Source organism: Erythrolamprus reginae, chromosome 3, assembly GCF_031021105.1.
Source record: "Erythrolamprus reginae isolate rEryReg1 chromosome 3, rEryReg1.hap1, whole genome shotgun sequence".
NCBI lineage: Eukaryota > Metazoa > Chordata > Lepidosauria > Squamata > Dipsadidae > Erythrolamprus > Erythrolamprus reginae.
Window position 1 is genome coordinate 46,376,154 of NC_091952.1, and position 26,252 is coordinate 46,402,405.

Here is a 26,252-nt window from a genome sequence, read left to right on the forward strand (position 1 = left end):
CCTTTAAAAACAGTTTAGCTATAAATTAGATTTGTATTTTTTTTAATATATAAGAAGATTGTTGGCTTTGGAAAATTTCACAGAGATTAGAGGCTTAAACAGATTTGACTGAAAACAAAAACATTTCCACAGGTAAGCTTGGATGAGAACCCAAATTTCTATAATCTTTGTCCAACACCAACCCTCTGTAACAGGCTGGTTCTTTGTGTATTTCATCAGCTAATTGTGGTAAGTAAATAATTTCTAAAATTCTAATAAAATTAACTATGTTAACCATGTTCCTTTGCTCCGGTCTATATGACCCAAAATGAAATTTGAGACCCTTTAGATTATTTGTCATGCAGATCTGAAACTTATGATTAATTGACTTTTCCTCATTTGAGGGGTTCTTACTATGAGTGTGGTTTTTTTTTTCATTTTGTTTACTTTTTGCTACACATTTCGTTACAAGCAGTACATATAGTAAATGCAAACACAACAGCAGGGTTAAATCTTTTGCTGCAAACAGGTTTCCAGCAAGCATGTTCCATGAAACTAGCATTTGCACATTAGAAGTGACAGAAGATGATCTAATGACAGCCAAGAGCATCAAGCAAATATATTGCTCAAAAAAATAAAGGGAACACTCAAATAACACATACTAGATCTGAATGAATGGAATATTCTCATTGAATACTTTGTTCTGTACAAAGTTGAATGTGCACAACAGCACGTGAAATTTATTGTCAATCAGTGTTCCTTGCTAAGTGGACAGTTTGATTTCACAGAAGTTTGATTTACTTGGAGTTATATTGTGTTGTTTAAGTGTTCCCTTTATTTTTTTGAGCATGCTAACCTTTTCTTAAGACATACTGGTTTAAAATAAGACAATTTTATTCAAGGTCCATTTTTCCCCTTCTTAGCAGGAGTAAATTAAGACATAGACAAATTCACTTGAAAGTAAATTATATTCTATTAGGGGGCTTTCCAAGTAAAGTTACATACAACTATTTAGCTAATCAGAGCTGGAGCCAAGTGTGTGGTATACAAGGAGAGCAAGACCCTGGGGAAATGGGTAGTTAAAAGGGACAGTTTCTGACTTTGATAGAATAACATCTGCAGATATGGTCTTTGGAGATTCTAAGTCATCCAGGTCATGGTTGTCCCAAAGGTGCTCCAGTTGCCTCTTGAAAAAGCACCTTTGGGATATCTCCAGTTAGTTTACGGATCCTTCCTGCCCAAATTAGGCTGAAAAGATTGCCTAACTTAGTAATGATAACAACCACAGAGTTGAAAGGGACTTGGAGGTTTTCTACATTCCCTCAACACTGTCAAACTATTTACTAAGTCTGCACTACTATTACTATTAGTTTTTTCTCATCATTCCTATCACCTATCTCCTCTGACTTATGACTATATGACTGTAACATGTTGCTTGTATTAAGATTTTTATTAATATTGTTTCTTCATTGCTTATTTGACCCCTATGACAATCATTAACTGTTGTATCTCATGATTCTTTTCTTTTATGTACATTGAGAACATATGCACCAAAGACAAATTCCTTGTGTGTCCATTCACACTTGGCCAATAAAAAATTATATTCTATTCTATTCTATCCTAGTCCAACTCCTGCATGGGCAGGAAACCTTACACTACTACAAATGGTTGTCCAATCTCTTCTTAAAAACTTCCAGTGTTGGAGCATTCACAACCTCTGGTGGCAAGCTGTTCCACTGGTTAATTGTTCTGTCAGGAAATTTCTCCTTAGTTCTAAGTTGCTTCTCTCCTTGTTTAGTTTCCACCCTTTGCTTCTACCTTCAGGTGCTTTAGATAATAGTTTGACTCCCTCTTCTTTATGGCAAATATTAACACTTAACACTTTCTTTACAGGCTGTCAGTATTAAAAAAAACCAGTTGCGGAACTATAGAAAACAGCATCACAACTCGTGTCTACAAAAAGCTTGGGAAAGCTGGAAAGTGGGTGTTTTTTGTTTTTTTTTAACGGACCACGTCCTCAGGACCTTCTCCGTGCAACAGGTGTGCAACAGCCTCACCAGGTCTGGCGTTGGCACCGGACACTGAGAAATGCACCCCGTTGCAACCTCCCGAGCGGCTACGCTCAGCGGTGTCATTCCCCTCCGTCAAAATAAAACACACACAAAACCCCCGGCGACCCTTGTAATCATTCCGCGTCTCTACCAATTAGGCTCGGAAATGAAGGCACGCCCCGCGGGCGGGCGCAGCAACCACTACCCTTTCCACAACAAGCTCTCATGGGCTCAGCACGTGCGAACCTTGGCTTACGTACCTCAGCCTCCGGTTGCTCTGGAGCCGCCATCGCTCGCTGGCCCTCCGAGCGCCCCTCCCTCCCCCTCCTCCTCCCTCCTCCCCCTCCTGCTGCCCTCACCGCGTGATGCTCTGACCCGGAAGAGGAAAAAATAAAGGAAATGGCGTGAACCCGCCAGTGTTTGCTTTTTAATCGCTGACCTCGGATTTCTTTGCCATGCAGGTGAAGTGGCCGCACCGGGAGGGGTTTTTTGGGGTGGGGTGGGGTGGGGTGGGTGGAGCGGGACGCCGGGCTTATTTAAAGACTCAGCTCTCCTAGAGGTTGCTGGTAGGATTGAGTAGAGTTTCGCGTTGCTTTAAAAATAAAATAAAATAAAAGATCCGATCCGAAAGCGATGTAGGCTCCGGGAGCGCGGTAATCCGTGGATGTTTTATTTTATTATTAGTCCGGTTACCTGCATTCCTTTCTTTCTTTCTTTTTTTCTTTCTTTCTTTCTTTCTTCCGCTCACTTTGTCTCTCTCTCTCTGTCTCTCTCTCCCTTTCTTCTTTCCTTCCTTCTTCCATCTTCTTTCTATCTTCCTTCCATCTTTCTTTCTTTCTTTCTTTCTCTCTTTGTCTCTCTCTCTGTCTCTTCCTTCCTTCTTCCATCTTTCTTTTATCTTCCTTCCTTCTTTCCAGTTTTCTTTCTGTCTGTCTGTCTTCCTTCCATCTTTCTTTCTTTTTCTCTCTTCTTCCTTCCTTCCTTCCTTCCTTCCTTTTTTCCTTCCTGCCTTTCGCTGCCCAACTCCCTAAGGACTCTGGGCAGCTCAGCGTTTGTTCAACACAATACTGATCATATGCTATATTCTGACCCACTGAGCTTCTTCCAGCGTAACCCTAAATTAACAGTGTCAATCAGAAATTATGTAGAAGCAAACATGGTTACCTGCTGTTCAGATGCTAGCAGCAGATTGTAGGGGCGGGCAATTTGTAAAGCATTTGAGGGGCTGGAACAACATACCGAAGTCCCACCATGCAAATAGTGCATACTGATCAGAACTGGTGACCACACAACCTTGAAAGAGATCTACCCTATCTCACTCAGGGAAGAAAGTAATTCTTACTCTAACTCACTCAGGGAAAAGTAAAGAGGGAGAAAGAGGAAGGAGAAAGGTGAAGGGAGAAAAGGAGGTAGAGAGGGAAATAGGAAGGGGGAGCAAGAAGGTAGAGAGAGGGGATGGAGATAGAAGGAATGGAATGTAAAGAAACGAAGAATGGACCAACAAAATAACAGAGTAAAATAGGTGCAAAATAGTAGACTGATTAGACAAAAATGTGTAACTTGGTTATTGATATATTCTCAGGTATATGTGTGTGTGTGTGTACACACAAACATACATACACATATATGGAAATTGTGAAGAAAAAATAAATAAACTTCCAAAACAAAAAGAAAGAGATCTGACAGTATAGCGGTGAAAGCTGTTGGCTCAAAAAGCTGAAGTAATATGTTTGTCTATTTGATTGTTGTTATGCTGTTGGCTGTGCTTTTGCTCAATTTAGTTTGTCCATTGACCTTTTGGGTGATCTATTTTATAAGCTTTGCCGACCTTGTAATTAGTCTTATGGTAGTGTTTAGTGAACGGATCTACTGTAGGTTGCATTCCGAAACAGTGGATGGAAGTAAGAATACCACGCAGATTAGAATAATTTTCCCAAACTGTGGCAATATTCAACTTTTAAAATTTATAGCTAGCCTGATCTGTTGTGATTGGTTTGCAGTTAACACGTAGCCACTATTATCAGATTGAAGAAAATTACAACGGGATTTGCTGACAGAACCTTAGAACATGTCTTTTGAAATAGACAATATGAAGAGCTATTTTAAGTCAGGCATTTTAAATCTGTATGCCATCTGGGATGACTGAATATTAATACATACATTTTAAGTAACTGCAGCTACCAGCAGTTCTCAATTACGGTAACAGGATTTTGACAGATGATTAGTAATGTAAAATGCGGAAAGAACTGTCTTAGAAACTGTTTTAGACTGCAGCTAAAATAATGTTAAACCCCCAATTTCAAACTGTGCTTACAATATGTACTTTACTGTGCTTGAGACATTTGTAATAAATACAAAATTATATACATTGTGTAAATTGACCACTAGATGGCCCCCATTAATTACATGAATTATTTAATATAATCAGGAAAAGGCCTAGGGGCCACAATTAGCTCAGTTGCAGTGGAGCTATCCCTATTGTTTTTTAACATGTAATAAAATTTAAAAAAGGAAAATAACTAGATAAAATAACAAATGATTATACAAGGAAGAAAAAAAAAGTAGCCAAAAAAACCCACACACAAAAAAACATTAATGCATGGTAGAATGTAGGCACATAGAAATACAGTACATAGAACGATAAAACATGCAAGAGTGTCTGGTCTTAAAGGTTTAAAGAAATTAAACTTTGACCCCATATAAAAGCAGTTCATATATAAAAAAATATAAGTATGTCTTCCATCCAAGATGTTGAGGTGTGCATGCTTTCTACTACAATAGAACAATCACCATAATACCAATAGAAGAGAATATTTATAGTTCAAGGTTGCACTCCGGGTCTTTGGTGCTCTCTTTGTTTAATAAAAGTAAGACCTTTCATTATCCAATTTGGTAACATCCTCAGTATTAGAAGGGAGTGAGGTTTAATTTCTGGTTATAAACAGAGATTGACACCAAGATTAATACTAAATCAACAATCAAGCAGTAAACAACAGCCTAATCAAGGAACCACCAAGAACACTCCCACCAACACTAGGTATTATCATCAGTGGCCAAGGGGTGTGGGATTTGCTCTCTGTTTATTTACGAATGGCTTGCCACCACTGATGGGTAAGGAAATATTTGCAAGAAAACAACCAAGCTCATAGAATACCAAGAACTCCACAATTATCTTAATTGCTGCACATGCAATATTTCTTAAAAGTAATATAGGGTTCACATTTTCACAGTATAATTCACCGACACATTTACCTCTTTGAGCTTTATTTCTTTTCCCAACATCCTACTTACAACCTTACCAACCCAACATATGCCAATGTGAGGGCAAGTCCAAAACACCCTAAGGTTCTTTCTGGCTTATGACATTTCCAAAATACAAAATTTGAAAACCAATCATTGTACATCCCCTGAAGTATCCAATAGTTTCAAAAACTATGTATTGAATTTATCTCAAACCATGCAATAGTCATTCAACATTCCTTAAAATTCTAGTTGATTTGTTGAAATAGAATATCCCACCTTATTTCAGATTTTAATGGCTGTTTGTTCAGATGTAACTACCAATTCAACTTTTTCTAATTTGAATAAAATTAACTGTAATTAAGGTAGTTAAAACATTCTAGTGATGCTAGAATATGATACAAAATATATAATAAAGAAATATTTTACTGCTTATATTATTGAGCAGTTTTGCATAGTCTACTTGTTTTTGCAAAGTCTCAAACATTTTAAAAAATTGACCAGCGGCGTGTTAATCTAAATTGTTAATGAAATTTTTGTCCTTTTTCAGTTCAGAAATATGATTTGCAAGGATATTAAAGTTTGTTTTCTCTACAATGTCTGGAGAAAATTTAAATAAAATCTTATTTTTCCAGTATATTCCAAAAATGTCTATAGTTTTATATACTGTATAGGAAAAGCAACTGAATTGTTTGTAAAACTGGTGTCATGTATCAAATTAAGTACCAATAATTTAATAATAATTTTCTAATTGTGCCCATAACAGCCCCTTTTGATTTCTAGGAAATAATAGATGTTAAAATATAAGCCCAATAATATAGATAAAAATCAGGAAAGTTAAAATCTCCATCTTTTTATTAATATCTGAACATCGTAGTTCACTAACAGCTATGTCATCTTACAGTATCCATTTGCTATAATTCCTTTTACATAGAGCTGTCCTCGAATACCACTGAAAACTTTGGTATGTTTACTGCACATTCCTACTACTGCCAATGACATTTTTGCTGTGAGAGCTATAATAACTCGTAATAAATTTCAAAATGAAAATTTGTGGTTCAAGAAGTCCTCCTCACTCCAGTGGATAGTTTCCATGGAGGGTTCCCTTTATGGAAAAAGGATACTATATCCTACTTGTGGCTTTTTGGTAATTTGTAAAAAGCTTGGTTGTTCCAGAAAGTCTTGGGACTTGTTTCCAGTGCCAGCAATATTATTCTGGGGAAATCTTTAAAATATAAACAAGCACTGGGTTTGCAAGTATTTAGAAATAAAGTGATGACCAGAAGTCAGCATGAATTTGTTAAAAACAGGTTGTCTGAAACAAATATTATTGATTTCTTTGACAATGTGATTAGATTAGTAGACCAGGATAATGGTGTGGATGAAGTAGACTTTAATACAGCATTATATAAAGTAGACCATAGCCTCCTTTTTGATAAACTGAAAAGTTATGGGATGACTTATTACCAGAATTATTACCATTACCACTCCAGATGGATTCACAGTTAGCAGAATAACTATAACCAAGTGTTGGTTATGACCTTTAAAGCCCTGCATGGCATTGGGCCAGAGTACCTCCGGAACCGCCTGCTACCGCACGAATCCCAGCCACCGATAAGGTCCCACAGAGTTGGCCTTCTCCGGGTCCCGTCGACCAAACAATGTCGTTTGGCGGGCCCCAGGGGACGAGCCTTCTCTGTGGCAGCCCCGGCCCTCTGGAATCAACTCCCCCCGGAGATTAGAACTGCCCCCACACTCCTTGTCTTTCGTAAATTACTCAAGACCCATCTATACCGCCAGGCATGGGGGAGTTGAGACACCTTTCCCCCAGGCGTTTTTTTAATATTTATGTTTGGGTATGTATATGTTGTTTGCTTTTTTAAATATGATGGGGTTTTATGTGCTTTTTAATATTAGATTTGTTTTCGCTGGAATATTGTTTTTATTATTGTTGTGAGCCGCCCCGAGTCTTCGGAGAGGGGCGGCATACAAATCTAATAAATTGAAATTGAATTGAATTGAAACATGTGGTCCATAATAATAATAATAATAATAATAATTATTATTATTATTATTATTATTATTATTATTATTATTAGATTTATAGCTACCCTTCTCCTTGTGGACTCAGGGCAACTTAAAGGAATAAAATATAAACAAGATAAAAAATAGTACAGACAATTGAAAAATTAAGAGAAATAAAAAACCCTATATAAAACCAATCAGTCATCCGTCATTCATACTACTGGCCAGAGCGCAGACTATTGTTATAATGGTCTATAGCTCCATGGAGGGAGGGATGTACCTCAGAGTTATCTCCTGAATCCAATACTCTTCAGTGCTTTCATAAATTACTTAAATGGAGGAATAGAAGAGATTCTCCTAAAATTTGTGAATGACACAAACCTGTGGGGTACTGCTGACATAAAAGAGCCTCAAGGTTCCAAAGGATCTCGATAGACCTGAATATTGGCCCTATTCAACAACATATTTTCAGTGATGAGAAATATAAGATTCTGCAACCGAGGCAGGAAAAACCAGATGCACAAGTACAAAATAGGCGGTATCTGGCTTAATAATTGTACTTACTTAGATTATTGATTAAGCATAAGCAAAAGAAAAAACAAATTTGTTTGAAGGCCTCTCTTGCCAGAACTGTCACCGGCTCATTGAGTAGTAGCTGTGATTCTAGGAGAACACCCCCCCCCCCAAATGTATACCAGCTATGTCTGGAGTCAAAAATGGCATTTTGCCACACCCTGGGAGACCCAAAGCTACTCTGCCATGACAGAATTCAGTTGAGTCACTTTCTTCCTATCAGACTCTGGCAGCATCCCCTACTTAGCCAGAAGGAGGAGGTGTATACCTCATCTCGTACCAATAAATGACCTTAGCCAGCAATTTCACTTAAATGTTAAAGAGGAGAGGAGATAGATCTAAGCCAGAGTTCTTCAAACTTGGCAACTTTAAGACTTGTGGACTTCAACTCCCAGAATTCTCCAGCCAGCATAGCTGCCAAGTTTGTGAACCCCTGATCGAAGCCTTAAGAAACCTTGCATTGCAGTGATTGAAATTGGCCATAGAGAAATGAGAACTATTGCTCAACAGTGCCTCCCACTCCTAGCTTCCTAATCTGGTTCCAAATGACATCATGTTTGATGGTACTGAAAGCCCCTAAGAGTGAGGAGGACCCAGGATAGTTGTACTTCCCCTGTCCTGAGGCCAGAGGTCAGTACCAATTCCATCTCAGTACTGTATTCTGACTGAATCAGATTGAAAAGGATCCAGATAATCTGCTTTATCCAGGGGCCTTTGTAGTGGAGTGCCAACCACCCTCTCAACAACCTTCTCTTAAAAGCAAAAAATTGGTTGAAAGTTGCCTAAAACTATTGGGCCCAAGGATAATCTTTTGAGAAAAGAACATCACCCACCACTTTCTAGTCAATAACTCCTTCCAGCAAAGAGACACTAACAACTGACAATGAGTCAGTTGAGGTGACTGGGGCTAAACATCTTTGTCCATCTGTCTGGGAGGAGTTTGACTTGGTGACACCTGATGAAGTGGACAAGGCCATTGGAGCTGTGAGCTCCGCCACCTGTTTACTGGATCCGTGTCCCTCTTGGTTGGTTTCGGCCAGTCGAGAGGTGACACGGAGCTGGGCCCAGGAGATTGTCAACGCCTCCTTGGGGAGGGGGTCCTTTCCGGCCCTTTATAAGGAGACACTTGTGCTCCCCCTCCTCAAGAAGCCTCCCCAGGACCCAGCCGTGCTTAATAACCACCGTCCAGTCTCCAACCTTCCCTTTATGGGGAAAGTTGTCGAGAAGGTGGTGGCGCTCCAACTCCAGCGGTCCTTGGAAGAAGTTGATTATCTAGGTCCTCAGCAGTCTGGATTCAGGCCCGGCTACAGCACGGAACCTGCTTTGGTCACATTGATGGATGATCTCTGGCAGGCCCGGGACAGGGGCTTGTCCTCTGTCCTGGTGCTTCTTGACCTCTCAGCGGCTTTCGATACTATCGACCATGGTATCCTTCTGCGCCGGCTGGAGGGGTTGGGAGTGAGAGGCACTGTCCTTCAGTGGTTCTCCTCCTACCTCTCCGGTCGGTCGCAGTCGGTGTTAGTGGGGGGTCAGAGGTCGACCTCTAGGTTTCTCCCTTGTGGGATGCCTCAGGCGTCAGTCCTCTCCCCCCTGCTATTTAACATCTACATGAAACCGCTGGGTGAGATCATCCAAGGGCATGGGGTGAGGTATCATCAATACGCTGATGATACCCAGCTATACATCTCTACCCCATGTCCAGTCAGCGAAGCAGTGGAAGTGATGTGCCGGTGCCTGGAGGCTGTTGGGGCCTGGATGGGTGTCAACAAACTCAAACTCAACCCAGACAAGACAGAGTGGCTGTGGGTCTTGCTTCCCAAGGACAATTCCATCTGTCCGTCCATCACCCTGGGAAGAGAATTATTGACCCCCTCAGAGAGGGTTCGCAAGTTGGGCGTCCTCCTCGATCCACAGCTCACATTAGAGAAACATCTTTCAGCTGTGGCGAGGGGGGCGTTTGCCCAGGTTCGCCTGGTGCACCAGTTGCGGCCCTATTTGGACCGGGAGTCACTGCTCACAGTCACCTCGAGGCTCGACTACTGTAACGCTCTCTACATGGGGCTACCTTTGAAAAGTGTTCGGAAACTTCAGATCGTGCAGAATGCAGCTGCGAGAGCAATCATGGGCTTCCCTAAATATGCCCATGTCACACCAACACTCCGCAGTCTGCATTGGTTGCCGATCAGTTTCCGGTCACAATTCAAAGTGTTGGTTATGACCTATAAAGCCCTTCATGGCACCAGACCAGATTACCTCAGGGACCGCCTTCTGCCGCACGAATCCCAGCGGCCAGTTAGGTCCCACAGAGTGGGTCTTCTCCGGGTCCCGTCAACTAAACAATGCCACTTGGCGGGACCAAGGGAAAGAGCCTTCTCTGTGGCGGCCCCGGCCCTCTGGAACCAACTCCCCCCAGAGATTAGAATTGCCCCCACCCTCCTTGCCTTTCGTAAGCTACTTAAAACCCACCTCTGCCGCCAGGCATGGGGGAATTAAAACTTTTCCCCCCCCTAGGCCGTCAGAACTGTATATATGGTATGCTTGTATGTATATTAAGGGGTTTTAATTTGCTTTTAATATTGGATTTTATTGTACATTGTTTATGATTGTTGTTAGCCGCCCCGAGTTTTCGGAGAGGGGTGGCATATAAATCCAATAAAACTAAACTAAACTAAACTAAACTGCTTAGGCCCAACTTGATGGCATCTTCATGAAAGCCCTGACCAACCAAGTGGCATGTGTCCAGAATACAGCTGGTTGGACTTACAGTCACAAGAACCCTGCCCACTTCCTCCAGACCAATTGCTTGAACTCCGTGATAACGAAGCCACGCATATAGAATGCCTGGCTGCATAGCTACAGATATAACAAGCAGGAAGAGGGAGATTGTGATCCCGCTGTAGAGAGCGCTGGTGAGACCACATTTGGAATGCTGTGTTCAGTTCTGGAGACCACACCTACAAAAGGATATTTATAAAATTGAACGGGTACAAAGATGGGGTACAAAAATGGTGCAAGGTTTTAAGCATAAAACTTATCAGGAAAGACTTAATGAACTCAATCTGTATAGTCTGGAGGACAGAAGGGAAAGGGGGGACATTATCGAAATATTTAAATATGTTAAAGGGTTCAATAAGGTTCAGGAGGGAAGTGTTTTTAATAGGAAAGTGAACACAAGAACAAGGGGGCACAATCTGAGGTTAGTTGGGGGAAAGATAAGAAGCAATGTGAGGAAATATAATTTTACTGAAAGAGTAGTAGATGCTTGGAACAAACTTTCCAGCAGACGTGGTTGGTAAATCCACAGTAACTGAATTTAAACATGCCTGGGATAAACATATATCCATCCTAAGATAAAATACAGGAAATAGTACAAGGGCAGACTAGATGGACCATGAGGTCTTTTTCTGCCGTCAATCTTCTACGTTTCTATGTTTCTATTTTTCATCGATTTCCAAAGGACCTGCCCAGTAGAGTCCAACTCTGAAATGGAGTTAACTTTGTCTAGGATATGTTGTGAACATTCCTCACAATGACCTTGTAAGAGCTCCCCCATGTCCTCTCTATCTAGGAAGGGACTCTCTATCTGTAGATGCAATAATGGAAGAGAAATAAATTCACAGGGTAAATTATAATGAAACTCTTACCTGTGCTTCTTGATTTCACTCTTTGTTTTTCTCCACTGGTGCTCTAAGACTAAGTCAGTGTTTCTCAACCTTGGCAACTTGAAGAGATCTGGACTTCAACTCCCAGAATTCCCCAGCCAGCATTCACTGGCTGGAGAATTCTGGGAGTTGAAGTCCAAATATCTCCACTTTGCCAAGGTTGGGAAACACTGCTCTAAGTCTCTCGTGTGGTACTACATCTCTTGACCTGCTCAATAAACTATGGAGAGTATTTATAGAAGTAAGTCCAGTGACCCCATCATCTGCTTATTCCAAGTTGTGACAACATCCACTTGAACTACATGCTAGAAGCTTCAGAAAAATTCCTAATTCTATGTTCAATATATTTATTTTAAAAATTGTGAATTTTTATGAACGTTTTAATAAGGACATGTTTTAAGTACAGTGATACTCCTACCTAAGAACGCCTCTACTTAAGAACCTTTCTAGATAAGAACCGGGTGTTCAAGATTTTTTTGCTTCTTCTTAAGAACCATTTTCTACTTAAGAACCGGAGCCCAGAAAAATTTCTCAGGAAATTTGAGAGCGGCACAAAGGCCCGGCCAGTTTCCTGCCATTCCCCCTGGGTTTCTCTCTCTGGTGCAGTGTATGGGAGGCAGCCTCGCACTGGGCGTATGGGCAGCGCGTCCTCCTCCTCGCCACCTCAGAGTCCCTCTTTTTTGTTTTTAAGCCTTTAAGTTTTGGATTTTTTTTAATTCACCTCACCTCATCTTCTTCCTTCAGCAGCGTCTGTCCTCCTCCTCTTCTTCCTCCTCCCACCCAAATTCCGAGCTTTTACTTCTTTCCTGATGGGTTTGCGCGCATTATTTGCTTTTCCATTGATTCCTATGGGAAAAATTGCTTCTACTTACAAACTTTTCTACTTAAGAACCTGGTTACGGAACGAATTAAGTTCTTAAGTAGAGGTACCACTGTATCTGCCTTCAACTTGTTCTTTTTATTCTTCACCTCAGAATTGTGCATATTTGGTCACATTCCTTCTGTGCCAATTCCATACCTGTAAAAAAATATGTCTGAACTTTTCCTTGTTTCTAATGTGACCATGTGAATGGTTATTTGCGAGCTTAAAATAGTCTGCAAAACGTGAGCATACCTAGCTGTCTCTGTGTGTCTCTCTCTCCCTTCCCCTCTGTCCTTGTGAAAAAATATTCCTGATACAACAGTCTATTGTTTGTGATGAAATTCGAAATCTGAAATTGCTTCAGGTAGTGGGGATTGCATTCTACACAGACTCTGCTCCTCTTCTTGCTCTGTCTTGAACTACTCTGTTGCAACTGAGAAAAGTTTCTGGCATCTGTGCAGATTTTATTCCTTGTAGGGTGTTTGCTTCTTAGACAGCAACTTTGGTGGGCAGGTTTAGTACTTGCCTTTCCACTTCGTTAATTTGCTCAGAGCCTGGACCTGAACTTGAGCTTTATAGTCATTGTGTCTGCTATAGCTCCGTCCCTGACTTTTACAGAAGACATTGAAGAATTGCTTGCACTCAGGAATAGCAGACCCATCTTTGTTAATCCTCTTTCTTTCCTGATTGGTCTTCCATGTGTGTTCTGCTAGATCTTCTCTATGTAGCGCAGCAGGCTGCCACTTTCATTTTAAAATGTAGTTTTACGTGCACTTTCTTTATAGCGTATAGGCCAGACCTGGGCAAAGTGCGGCCCAGGGTCCCGCCCGCGGAGGCTGGAAGGAAGGAAGGAAGGAAGGAGGAAATGGAGGAAGGAAGGAAGGAGAAATGGATGGAGGGAGGAAGGAAGGAAGGAGAAATTATCTTTCCATGCCCTTTTGCAAAAGTCCAATAAATGCTCATTTTTTAATTGTTCATTGGTTTCATTGGCCTTTCCAAGAAATTTAAAGCAAACCCCCACCCCACCTCTCAGGGGAAAAAAGGGGGGGAAGGAGGAACAAAAGGAATCCAAAGCTTCTTTCAGGAGGTGGGGTTTCCCAGCGAGGGAAGCCTTAGGGGAATCCCAGCAGCGCAAAAACGGGCGCTTTGGCTGGCAAAAAGGGTGAGTTTTGGCCTTGCACGCATTAATCGCTTTTCCCTTGATTCCTATGGGAAACATTGTTTCGTCTTACAAACTTTTCACCTTACAAACCTTGTCCCGGAACCAATTAAGTTCGTAAGACGAGGTATCACTGTATTGGTTGTGTTCATACTGTATATTATGTATAGTTTGCTTAGTTACAGCTTAATATTTTCTGAACACACGGCTATTGTAGTTTATGTATCATGATTTCAGGAATTAATATAAACCAAATGCTCATGGCTACTTGAATAATGTATAATATATGTACTGTTATACTGAATCAAATTTCTGTGTTTCCCTTTCCTACACATGGACCAAATACATATCAGTTGCTATTTCAACCACCTTATTTACTTGTCCTTCCTGACCTGGGACAGAAAAAAGTACATCAGATTTGTACTGTATCCTGAATATTATTAGTGTATATGGTTGTTTATAGCAGTGATTGTCAACCTTTTTTGAGCTGCGGCACATTTTTTACATATACAAAATAATGGGGCACCTTGAGCGAGGGGGAGTGGGGGGGCTAAAAAAGGTTTGGACAAAAAAATTCTCTCTCTCTTTCTCTCTCTTCCTCCCTTTCGCTCTATTTCTCTCCCTCTTTCTCTCCCTTCCTCTCTCTCCATCCCTCTTTCTCTCTTCCTTCCTTCCTCTCTTTTTTGCTCTCTTTCTATCTCCCTCCTTTCCTGCCTCTCTTTCTCTCTCTCCCTTGCTTTCTTTCTCTTTCTTTCTCTCTCTCTCTCTTTCTCTCTCTTGCTGAGCTTCGCGGCACACCTGACCATGTCTTGCGCCACACTACTGTGCCGTGGCACACTGGTTGAAAAACACTGGTTTATAGCATTGGCTCAAATAAAGAACATGAAAGGATGTTACATTCTGATGAGTGTGCTTAAGATGAACAGTTGAGTAGACTTCAGGCATAGTAATTTGGAAAACCCTAAAAGATACTGAAAGTAGATAAATCACTAGCTGATTTTTAGTTTTTAGTTTTAATTTATAGGATTTTAATAAGTGTTGCCAATTACTTCATTTTTATCTAAACAAATTGACTTTTAATGTCAGATACAACAATAACAAAGCTTAAGAACAATTTTAATTATAGGAAGTATAATCTAATCAATCAACCTCACATTATATTATCAAACATAGGAAAATACAGAATAAAGATGACACATTTGCAAACGGAGGTGAAAATGTTCTAACATCAATATACCTCAGGTGTGGGAGAGTGCATTTAGAAGCAAAAAAAGAAAATTAAATGTAATTTCAGCATTGCTACACATAGCTTACATACTGCTGGTCTTTATAAAACTAAGGTTCCTGCTAATTACTGCCTGCGGATAATTGCGAAGACAGCTACTCAGCCTATAGTGTTTCCAAAGACTCATAACCTAACCATCGACAAAGCTGGATTTTGGTGCTGAGTAATTTATTGCTTCACGTTACTGAATTCCTGCTGTTTTTGTGATTTGAGTGTGATTGTGATAATTTGACCATGAATAACCATTGAAGTATAGAGAGGTACCTTGTGTCAGGCCGAAGCCATTGTTTTGAGTTAAAGCCATTGTTTTGAGTTGGGCTGCCATGCTGTGGGAATTGGGGAATTGCTGCACTCTAACCACTGCGCCACTTCTAGCTTTTAATGGAAAAGCAAGTAGGATGCTTGGCTGCATAGCTAGAGGTATAACAAGCAGGAAGAGGGAGATTGTGATCCCGCTATATAGAGCGCTGGTGAGACCACATTTGGAATACTGTGTTCAGTTCTGGAGACCTCACCTACAAAAAGATATTGACAAAATTGAACAGGTCCAAAGACAAGCTGCAAGAATGGTGGAAGGTCTTAAGCATAAAACGTATCAGGAAAGACTTCATGAACTCAATCTGTATAGTCTGGAGGACAGAAGGAAAAGGGGGGACATGATCGAAACATTTAAATATGTCAAAGGGTTAAATAAGGTTCAGGAGGGAAGTGTTTTTAATAGGAAAGTGAACACAAGAACAAGGGGGCACAATCTGAAGTTAGTTGGGGGTAAGATCAAAAGCAACATGAGAAAATATTATTTTACTGAAAGAGTAGTAGATCCTTGGAACAAACTTCCAGCAGACGTGGTTGGTAAATCCACAGTAACTGAATTTAAACATGCCTGGGATAAACATAGATCCATCCTAAGATAAAATACAAAAAATAGTATAAGGGCAGACTAGATGGATCATGAGGTCTTTTTCTGCCAGTCAGTCTTCTATGTTTTTATGTTTCTAATGGTTTTGCATGCTCACTTTAGTGAAGGATTTAAGGTAGACAATAGGACGTTTGGAATTGAGCACCAGAAGACAGAATTGTAACTGCATTGTAACAGAATTGTATTGTAAATTGAACTTGCATTTTAAGTTAGATTGCTAAATGCATAAACTTACTGAACTTTGAAACAGAAATTTGAGGAAAGACATATAAAAGAAATGAAAGACATTTAAAATGGGTTAAGAACCTTGGACACAATATTCTGATGGAACAGTGGCAAAAAAAGTGGTTAAAAGAATTGAAATTTACATTATTTTACAACTTAAAGAAGATTTTTTAATAAAATGAAGTACCATCAGTGTGTGATTCCAGAAATATTGTCTGGAATGTATAAAGGTACAAATTTATGTTAGAAATGTGGACATGTTGAAGGGACATTTTATCATATTTCATGGATTTGTTAAAAAAAATCAGACATGCATAAAATGGAGGCATTCTGAAATACAACAGAAGAATGGTTGAGAAAGATAGCACAGTGGCAAAATTAATTTTATTAGGAAAAGATCAACAATTACACTTATCAATTATTGGAAACTCCTTATAAACTTTTTTTATGACAACAGAGAAAACTAAGTTTGGGATTTAAAGACTTGAAGATTAGAAAGAGTAGTTTATGGAAAGAAGGAAATTATAATGCAACCATAGGGCGGGGGACTAAAATATAAATATATTAATAACTGCTGTCAAAAAGATCAATAGCTGTTTCCTTAGCAATTTTTCTTTTTTTTCTTACACTATTCTTTAGCATTTATTTCTTTTCTAATACGTATTTGTGTGTGTGTATATATATGGGTATGGCTAGCTGATGAGGCCAAAATAAGGCTGAAATAGATCTATCCTAGTCTCCCTTAATTTTCAAATACAGCAAAAAAACATGTGACATATACGGTATATATAGTCACATTAAATAGTGTCAACTACTGGGACCCAGAAAACCTTTCTGTTATAAAACTTGCCCACTGAAACAGCATAAACACACACACACACACACACACACACACACACATATATATACTCTGTGTGTGTGTGTGTATGTGTGTGTGTGTGTGTGTGTGTGTGTGTGTTTTTATGTCGGATCACCCTGGTATATTGAAGGAACATATAACCCCTGCCTGGTACAGAGCTGGAGGGATCAGGTCTGGTGGCTCAACTGCTAATTCTCTGCCTTACAAGGCAGAGGCTGCCAGATCGAATCCCAGTAAGGAAGGGTGTGGCTAGCTGATGAGGCCAGAACAAGGCCGAAATGGTACCATCCTAGTCTCCCTTATGCTGTTTCAGTGGGCAAGTTTTATAACAGAAAGGTTTTCTGGGTCCCAGTAGTTGACACTATTTAATGGGACCCAGGATATGCATATTTTGTTATAATATAAAACAAATAGAAATTACGAGAATAGGTGATCCTCAAATAGCCAGGTCTTGTGCTATGAAGTTCTTAGGTGTTAACCAGTATCCTGAACTGTATTGATAACAAGAGATCCAAGAGCTACTCAAAGTTATTAGATATAAAGACAGAAGGAAAAGGGGGGACATGATCGAAACATTTAAATATGTTAAAGGGTTAAATAGGGTTCAGGAGGGAAGTGTTTTTAACAGGAAAGTGAACACAAGAACAAGGGGACACAATCTGAAGTTAGTTGGGGGAAAGATCAAAGGCAACATGAGAAAAAATTATTTTACTGAAAGAGTAGTAGATCCTTGGAACAAACTTCCAGCAGACGTGGTTGGTAAATCCACAGTAACTGAATTTAAACATGCCTGGGATAAACATATATCCACCCTAAGATAAAATACAGGAAATAGTATAAGGGCAGACTAGATGGACCATGAGGTCTTTTTCTGCCGTCAGTCTTCTATGTTTCTATGTTTCTATGTTTCTATGGTTTTACCAATTTGAATTCAGTCATGGTAGCCATGTAGCCCCTACCAATCTATTTATATGCCATGCATTGCCATTTCTTCCTTGTGTCAATTGTTCTGTTTAGGTCTATTGGAACACAATTCCCCTTTAAAGGAAAACCAAGTAAGAACTGAAGAATTCTGCCCTCTCCTCAGCACCTATTATTATTTTGTGTTTCATTTTCTCCCATCACCGGGTCCACCCTTTTCTTCCTTTCACTACTACAGTAATATAGCTTAAAAAGCTCTTTTTGTTGGGAAAACTTGCTGTCATGACATATCTGTAGCTGAAATACAACAGAGGGATTATTGTTTAAAAAGTCAAAAGATAAACTTTTGAGAGACACTTTGCTATTCTATTGGAAAGCTAATATGTTCAATCTTATTGTATGTCCTTGCCAGAGAGAGGAAAAACAACTTGAGCTGTCCCTGGAGGCTCTTATCAGTCAAGTAGCTGACCTGAAGAACTCCTTGGTTAATTTCATTTCCAAGCTGGAGAATGAATATGACCGCCTCACTTGGTAAGGTTTCATAGCCGGCTGGTACTGGTGGAAGGGGACAGTATTTCATGTAAGATTTCACCTAATTTAGGATACCTGCCAACATACGTTGAACTCAGTGTGCTTCAGTTCAAAATTAATCCTTACTAGTTCCCAATTTATTTGGAAGCAAATTTTCTGATTTCAGGATGTGACTGCCTATTATGCCTTCAGTCCCTTCATTTTTCATCTTGGTGTAAGTTTCATGAAATTGTGTGGCAATTATTCTGGAATAAATATATAAAGGTTCAGGCTGTAAAATAAATGAAACTAATGTTTTGCTTGATCCCTGTAACAACTGTTCTTTGCTTTGGAACATTTTTTAAAATATTCCATTTGTATAAAATCAGTATACTTGCTCAGAATTCACTGGACGTGGAAACAAGAGGGATTTTTTGACCCTAACAAGATGGTCAAAGTTAGATTTGGTTCTACCCAATATTCACATTAAGATCTGTCTTTTCTATTAAGATCTTTTTGAAAATGCCCTGGCTGTCGAAGGCTCGTTTATCTGACACACAGAAGAAGGAATTATCCTGTGTTGTAACAAGAAAAGCATAAAATGAACCCCCAGCCACCCACCCAAAGCAGTTTGGTACACGTGTCTCTTTTTAAAAAATAGCCAAGACACATTCCTTCACCAAAACGGTCATTGTCAATGATTTCATTGGTTTGAATTTACATTTGAGTTTCTAAATTTGAGTTTCTAAATTCTGTGTTTTGAATTTAATTATTAGCTGCCTTGAATGTGTAAAAGCAGAACATATATTGTGCAGAATATATATTGTGCAGAATATATAAAAGAATATATATTGACATATCTGTAGCTGAAATACAACAGAGGGATTATTGTTTAAAAAGTCAAAAGATAAACTTTTGAGAGACACTTTGCTATTCTATTGGAAAGCTACGGTAATATGTTTAATTGTATAACTAAATATTCCTTATAGCAGTGATGGTGAACCTTTTTCCCCTCGGATGCTGAAAGTGTATGTGCATGTGCGATCGCACACACACGTGTGCCCACCCTGCAATTTAATGCCCATGTACACCACACCCTTTGCGTATGCACATGTGACCCCCCCCTCCATGTAGCCCCGCTCCCCACACATGCACGCACAACTCACCTTCCTCCATTCATGCTGCTCCAAGTCTCCGGAGAGGGGCGGCATACAAATCCAATTAATAATAATAATAATAATAATAATAATAATAATAATAATAATAATTTCCCGATTTCTGGTGGGCCTGGCAGCCTCATATTTTGCACTCCCCAGGCGAGGGTGCAAATGGCCTCCCCACCCCCCTCCCAGAGGCCAACAATGTCCTCCCGGAGCTTCCGCAGGAGCTGAAAATCAACTGGCCAGCGCTGAAGTTGAGCTAGGGCAACAGCTCGAGTGCTAGCAGATATGGCTCCACGTGCCACCTGTAGCATGCGTACCATAGGTTCACCATCACAGCCTTATAGGAAAATCTGTTAGAATTCGAGTGGTTATGCTCAGTGAGTTCTATTTTTTTGTTACAGCATTCTGATCTAAAGAGTACTTTAATTCCCTGAAACGCATCCACAGATATTCTTTTGATATAACTCACATATTTCTATTTCCATCTTTCTGCCTTAGGCCCTCTGTGCTAGATAGTTTTGCTCTGCTCTCAGGGCAACTAAATACTCTGAACAAAGTGCTGAAGCATGAGAAGACTCCGCTGTTGCGCAATCAGGTTATTATCCCGTTAGTGTTATCGCCAGATCGGGATGAAGAGATAATGGTAAGGATTTGACTCAGTTTGTATCTTTTCTCGATCACAATAATTATTTTTTTAGGTCTAATAGAAAATAAGATACAGGTAGTCTTTGACTTTCGGCCACAATCGAGCCCAAAATTTTCCTTGCTAAGCAAGACCGTCATTAAGTAAGTACAGTGATACCTTGTCTTACAAACTTAATTGGTTCCGGGACGAGGTTCTTAAGGTGAAAAGTTTGTAAGACGAAACAATGTTTCCCATAGGAATCAATGGAAAAGCGATTAATGCGTGCAAGCCCAAAATTCACCCCTTTTGCCAGCCGAAGTGCCTGTTTTTGCACTGCAGGGATTTCCCTGAGGCTCCCCTCCATGGGAAACCCTACCTCCGGACTTCTGTGTTTTTGCGATACTGCAGGGAAATCCCAGCAGGGGAATCCCAACATCGCAAAAACGAGCACTTCACTGGCAATAGAAGTCCAGAGGTGGGGTTTCCCAGCGAAGGGAGTATCAGTGAAATCGCAGCATCACAAAAACACTGAAGTCCTCGAAACCCCACCTCCGGACCTCTGTGTTTTTGCGATGCTGCAATTTCACTGAGGCTCCCCTCACTGGGAAACCCCACCTCTGGACTTCCGTTGCCAGCGAAGAGCCCGTTTTTGCACTGCTGGGATTTCCCTGCTGGGATTCCCCTGCAGCATCACAAAAATAAGGAAGTCTGGAGGTGGTGTTTCCTATGGAGGGGAGCTTCAGGGGAATCCCAGCAGCACAAAAACGGGTGCTCCACTGGCAACGGAAGTCCGGAGGCGGGGCATCCCAGTGGTGGTGGTGGTGGGTTTGTAAGGTGAAAATAGTTTGCAAGAAGAGGCAAAAAAATCTTAAACCCTGGGTTTGTATCTCGAAAAGTTTGTATGACGAGGCGTTTGTAAGACGAGGTATCACTGTATTGCCTTCTCCGTACTGAAGGAGTGGGTCCAGCAGTCACATGGGTTGCTCCTGTCCAATCCGTTGGAACTGAGCCTAGTATTAAAAAAGACTGCTGGATCCGCCCCTTCCCCAGAATTCGCTCAGTTCGCATCCTCGGATGTGTGTGAATGCTCGTTCCTCTCGATAAAACACCTTCCCTTCGATCTCTCTTCAATAGCAAGTAAGATTTTTCCATTACTCAGCTTGCCGGCAGTTTTTTTTTTTTTCTCAGCCCTACAGGGCTTTGAGTTGGGGGAGAAGTTAGCGGCTCAGCCATTTGCGGTTTTTCCCTTCGTGCTGTAGCCGCGGCCGGTTTGTTAACTCCGGCCTTGGAGGTCCTGCCGTGAGCAAGCTTTATTTTTTTCAACTAATTAAGGGCTATTTACCTCCCGCGGTGTGGGACTTGTTTTGTCTCCCGGGCTTAGTCGCTCCTATTGCAAATAACGGAGCAGTTATTTTGGCGCCAAGGCTCTGACGCCCAGTAAGTTGCACTTTCGGTTCTGCCCTAAGGGGTCGGCCATTAGTGCCTACAGCCCGCCGCCTGACCCTGGAGTCGTCGCTTTGAGTTCCCTCGGGCCTATTCTCCACGGAAGTGGCCTCCAACCAGTGTGCCTTGGTTTTTCTTAAAGTTAAGTTAGTGAGGCCTGCCACGCTGCACTTAAGGACAAGAACTCTTGGTATCGCCCAGGATTGCCTCTTAAGGCGCAGCTGCTCCTGGGCCTAGGAGCAGGGTCACCTATCCTCTTGGGAATTCCACAAAATAATTCTTCTCTCCCCTATTTTTTGGCTCAAGCCTTGTCTTCTGTAATTGCTCAGACTATGGCTTCCCTTCCCAAGAGAGGCACTACCAAAGGTTCCAAAGAGGTTAGGCCTACTGGTAATCCTTCTGAGCTTCCCCAGGCCTCTTCCTCCTCTTCCTCAGGCTCTCAGTCTTTAGCCAAGCCCACTAGGGCTGAGAAGAGAAGGGACCTAGCCCTACAAAAAATACATGATAAATCAGCCAAACGTTTTAAGGTGCAGGCCCAAGTGCATATCAACCCTACCCCCCCGGAGGCCTCTAACCTGCCTCCCTCTGGGGTACCTGTGCTATCCCTGGATGAGCCAAACCTAAATCCACCCCAACCTAACCTATGGGGTTTAGGTCCAGAGGAGCCAGATATTACCGAGGATTTCCCCCAGCCAGAACCTGTTCAGGGCCTCAGGGATCCTCAGGCTTTTCCGGCTGATATTTCTTCCTTGCCACCGGAGTTTCAGTCTATCTTGACTATTCTGACTAACACTATTGATGCTAGACTCTCATCTTTAAATGTACCTCCTCTGTCTCATCCTCCCCCTCGCTCCTCCCGTCCCGTGAGTTCTTCTCCTTCCTACAGAGCCCCAGTCATGGAGGTCTCTGACTCCTCTCAGGAAGAGGATGAGGACGTGGATGCAGAAGAGGATGATGACCCCTTTCAGCGTCTGTCGGAGGATGAGGAATCTCAGATTAAGATTCCAGCCCCAGCTGCTATTTTCCCTTCGCAGCTTTTCAAATCTCTCCTGCTAAAAGCTAGAGTATCCACGGGGCTAGCCGGGCAAGAGAAGCAAGCTACTCCTTCCACAGACCCCCCAGAGGAAAATCTTCCTTACTTCATGGAGGAACAGGAAGACAATGAGGTAATTCCTATGCCCAAGTTGTTTAAGGATGCCTTGCTTAAACAGTGGGACCACCCAACCATAGGCTTCACTCCCACTCCCAAGGACAAGAAGCTCTACAAGCTCTCCCCCTCCTATGAGGAACTCCTAACATGTCCCAGGCCAGATGAACCAGTGAAGACGCTCCACTCAACGGCTGCCATGCCTGGCGAGGCAGAGGAGGTCCTCCGGCCAGAGGACAAACGACTTGAACAAATGCTCAAAAGAAGTCTCCTTGCAGACTCATGGGCCATTAAGAGTGCTGCAGCGGCATCCTTCTTTTCCAGAGCTATGCTCTTATGGCTTCGTCAGCTCCAACTACACCTGCCTCCAGATGACTTACGGGGCCAACAGGATTTCAACAAAATTTTCGCAGCTGCCCAATATATAGCAGATGCTACTCTCCAATCTTCCAGATTTGCAGCCAGATCAGTAGCAGCCTCCACAACGGCCAGAAGGCTTCTATGGCTCCGCCCTTGGCAGGCGGGGGTAAGACAGAAATGGCAGTTAGCTATGGGTCCACTGAAACGTAACCTCCTCTTCGGAGATCTTCTGGACCCTCTCCTTACGGAAAACGCAGACAAGAAAAAGGTCTTGGGACCTACCACCAAGAAGGCCCCGAAACCGCAGTCCTTTCGGCGCACCGGGCGTCAGCAGGATCAAAGCTTCGCATTTCACAAGAGCCCAGGTCAGTATTCCCCTCGCTTTCGATCCCAAGCTAGAACCACCAGGGGCAGAGGGTCCCGCTATCAGAGAGGATCCTCTACTACCAGAACTTCCAAAAGAACCAGATGGTAAGTTTTCTCACCTGCCTATAGGCGGTCGCCTAGCCTGGTTCTCTTCCGCCTGGCACCGCTCTTGTAAGGACCCCTGGGTCATTGACACAGTGGAAAGGGGCCTAAGGTTAGAGTTTATTTCTTCTCCCCCTAACCGTTTTATTTCTTGTCCCTCTCCCAGTTCCTCTCCATCTCGTATTCGAATGGAGGAGGCTATTTCTCATTTGTTGACTATTAGAGCTATTCAACCGGTCCCCTCTCTCCAGAGAGGTTTAGGCTTCTATTCCATCCTCTTCATGGTCCCTAAGACTTCTGGAGGCTGGAGAGCCATCTTGGACCTAAAGAAATTAAACCGCTTCATTAAATATAGAAAATTCAAAATGCACTCCCTATCTTCCATTTTATCAGCTCTTCATCGAGGAGACTTTATGGTGTCTCTAGATCTCACTGAGGCCTACCTCCATATCCCCATTGCCAAGGTCCATAGGAGATTTCTGCGCTTTGCCTTTCAAGGCAGGCATTTTCAGTATAGGGCTATGCCTTTTGGGCTCTCCTCAGCTCCCAGGGTTTTCACTAAACTCTTGGGATCCTTGGCGGCTCATATCCGGGCCTCTCCCATTCATATTTTATGTTATTTAGATGACATTTTAATTCATGGTAATTCCAGAGCTGGTGTAGCTGCAGACCTCTCCTCTACCATGTCGGTTCTACAGAACCATGGTTTTTCCATAAACCTTAACAAGAGTCATCTTGATCCATCCACTTCCATCCTGCATCTGGGGACTATCATTAATTCCGAAATATCCCAGGTTTTTCTCTCCAATGAGAGAAAACGCAGCATTTTGGATCTCATTGCTCGCATCCTGCCCCAGCAATCGGCCTCCATTGTCACCCTATCCTCCCTTTTGGGTAAGATGGTGTCATGTATTGGTATTGTTCCCTGGGCCCGCCTTCACGCCAGGGAACTTCAATGGCTACTATTACCATTTCAGAGATCAGGCCACAGCAACTCGAACCGACGCATCACCATCCCACCGACGGTTCGCAGATCCCTCAAGTGGTGGACTTCTCCAGCCCTAGACAAGGGATCCCCCTTCCGGTGTCCCGACCAGTTTGTAGTCACCACAGATGCCAGCCTCTCGGGCTGGGGAGCCCACGCCCAAGGTCTTTTAGCTCAGGGCACATGGTCACCGGAGGAGGCTTCCAAGCCCATCAATTGGCTAGAATTAAGAGCCGTGTCTCTAGCTCTAAAGCAATTCCAACCTCACATATCCAACCAACATGTGCTGATTCTCACCGACAATATAGCCACCAAAAGCCATATTTGCAGACAGGGAGGCACAAGATCCAAGGCCCTCATGAGGGAGGCCCTGAAGTTGGGTCTTTGGGCAGAGAAAAATCTCCAATCGCTTCTAGCCGATCACATCTCGGGGAGCCTCAACGTCCAAGCGGACTGGCTCTCACGAGCCACCGTAGATCCAGGCGAGTGGAATCTCCATCAGTCACTGTTCCACCAAATCTGCCTCAGGTTCGGCCATCCAGTGTTGGATCTATTCGCGACCAGAGACAATACCCAGCTTCCCCGCTTCATCTCCAGGTTCCCGTCTCCGGGAGCGGAGGCAGTCAATGCCCTCAGGAGTCCTTGGCCTCCAGGCCTACTGTATGCCTTCCCTCCAATTCCAATTCTGCCAGACGTGATCAACAAAATCCTCCTGGAGAAAGCACGTGTAATCCTGATTGCCCCTCACTGGCCTCGCAGACCCTGGTTCGCGGACCTTCAACAACTGTCCGTCCAGGACCCCTGGCGACTCCCCGCTTCGGAGGATATGTTGCGGCAGGGGGCCTCCTTCCATCCGGATCCAGAGTGGTTCCACCTCACCGCCTGGCTGTTATCCGGAGGGACTTAGACCTGCGAGGGTATGACCCAGACACAGTGGAAATCATTCTGAAATCTAGAAGGGGGTCTACCAATCGGATCTACGACCATACTTGGTCCAAATTTCATCAGTGGTGCTCGCAGGAGGGCTTATCCCCCCTGTGTCTTCCCATACACAGGTTAATCGCCTTCCTTATGAAAGGTTTTCACCAAGGTCTCTCTACCAGCACCATCCGCCGCCATCTGGCCGCTATCTCTTCCGTCTTGGCGGGGCCTCGCAGGCAGCCCCTACGCTCCCTTCCAGAAATCCAAGAATTTCTAAGAGGAGTGGCCAATCTCAGGCCTTCTAAAATCCACAGATATCCAACCTGGGACTTGCCACGGGTTCTCCACTCTCTTACTCAAGCACCTTACGAACCCCTGAACTCTGCGTCCCTCAGGTACCTATCCTTCAAGGTAGCATTCCTGGTGGCGATTACTTCCGCCCGACGCATATCTGAGTTGGCAGCCCTTTCTATCAGACAGGACCTCTGTCAGTTTCATCAGGATAAGGTGGTTCTGCGGCTGGACCCCACCTTTCTACCCAAGGTCAGTTCCATGTTCCACAGATCTCAGGATATCGTTTTACCTTCTTTCTGTCTCCAACGAGAGCATCCCCTGGCGATTAGATGGCACACTCTAGATCTCACTAGAGCGCTAAAGATTTATATCCAACGCACAAGATCCATCCGGAGATCTGAAGCACTCTTCATAGCCTACCATCCCAGATCCTTGGGATCCAGAGTGTCTTCCACAGTAATAGGTCGTTGGATCAGAGGGGCCATCTCAAAGGCCTATGAGACAGCTTCCCTCTCCATTCCAAGGAATATTACAGCGCATTCCACCAGAAGTGCTGCCACATCTGCCGCTTGGGCG

General features: G+C 42.6%; 2 protein-coding genes across 9 annotated transcripts in view; one reads left to right on the plus strand and one right to left on the minus strand.

Annotated features, from left to right (window-relative positions):
- SZT2 (SZT2 subunit of KICSTOR complex) overlaps window positions 1–2,349 on the minus strand; it is a 120,331-nt gene extending 117,982 nt beyond the window's left edge. For all 7 annotated transcript variants that reach the window (XM_070745062.1, XM_070745057.1, XM_070745058.1 and 4 more), the window contains exon 1: window positions 2,291–2,349. In XM_070745062.1, coding sequence (XP_070601163.1) covers window positions 2,291–2,320 — 30 coding nt within the window. In that variant the 5' untranslated portion in view covers window positions 2,321–2,349. The remainder of the gene's footprint in view (window positions 1–2,290) is intronic.
- Window positions 2,265–26,252, plus strand: part of MED8 (mediator complex subunit 8) — a 36,177-nt gene continuing 12,189 nt past the window's right edge. The window contains exons 1-3 of one of the 2 annotated variants that reach the window (XM_070745064.1): window positions 2,265–2,491; window positions 18,173–18,291; window positions 19,932–20,076. In XM_070745064.1, the coding sequence (XP_070601165.1) occupies window positions 2,486–2,491; window positions 18,173–18,291; window positions 19,932–20,076 (270 nt within the window). In that variant the 5' untranslated portion in view covers window positions 2,265–2,485. Of the gene's footprint in view, window positions 2,492–2,614; window positions 2,684–18,172; window positions 18,292–19,931; window positions 20,077–26,252 lie in introns of those variants that run through there. The other variant, XM_070745065.1, reaches the window with a different exon arrangement.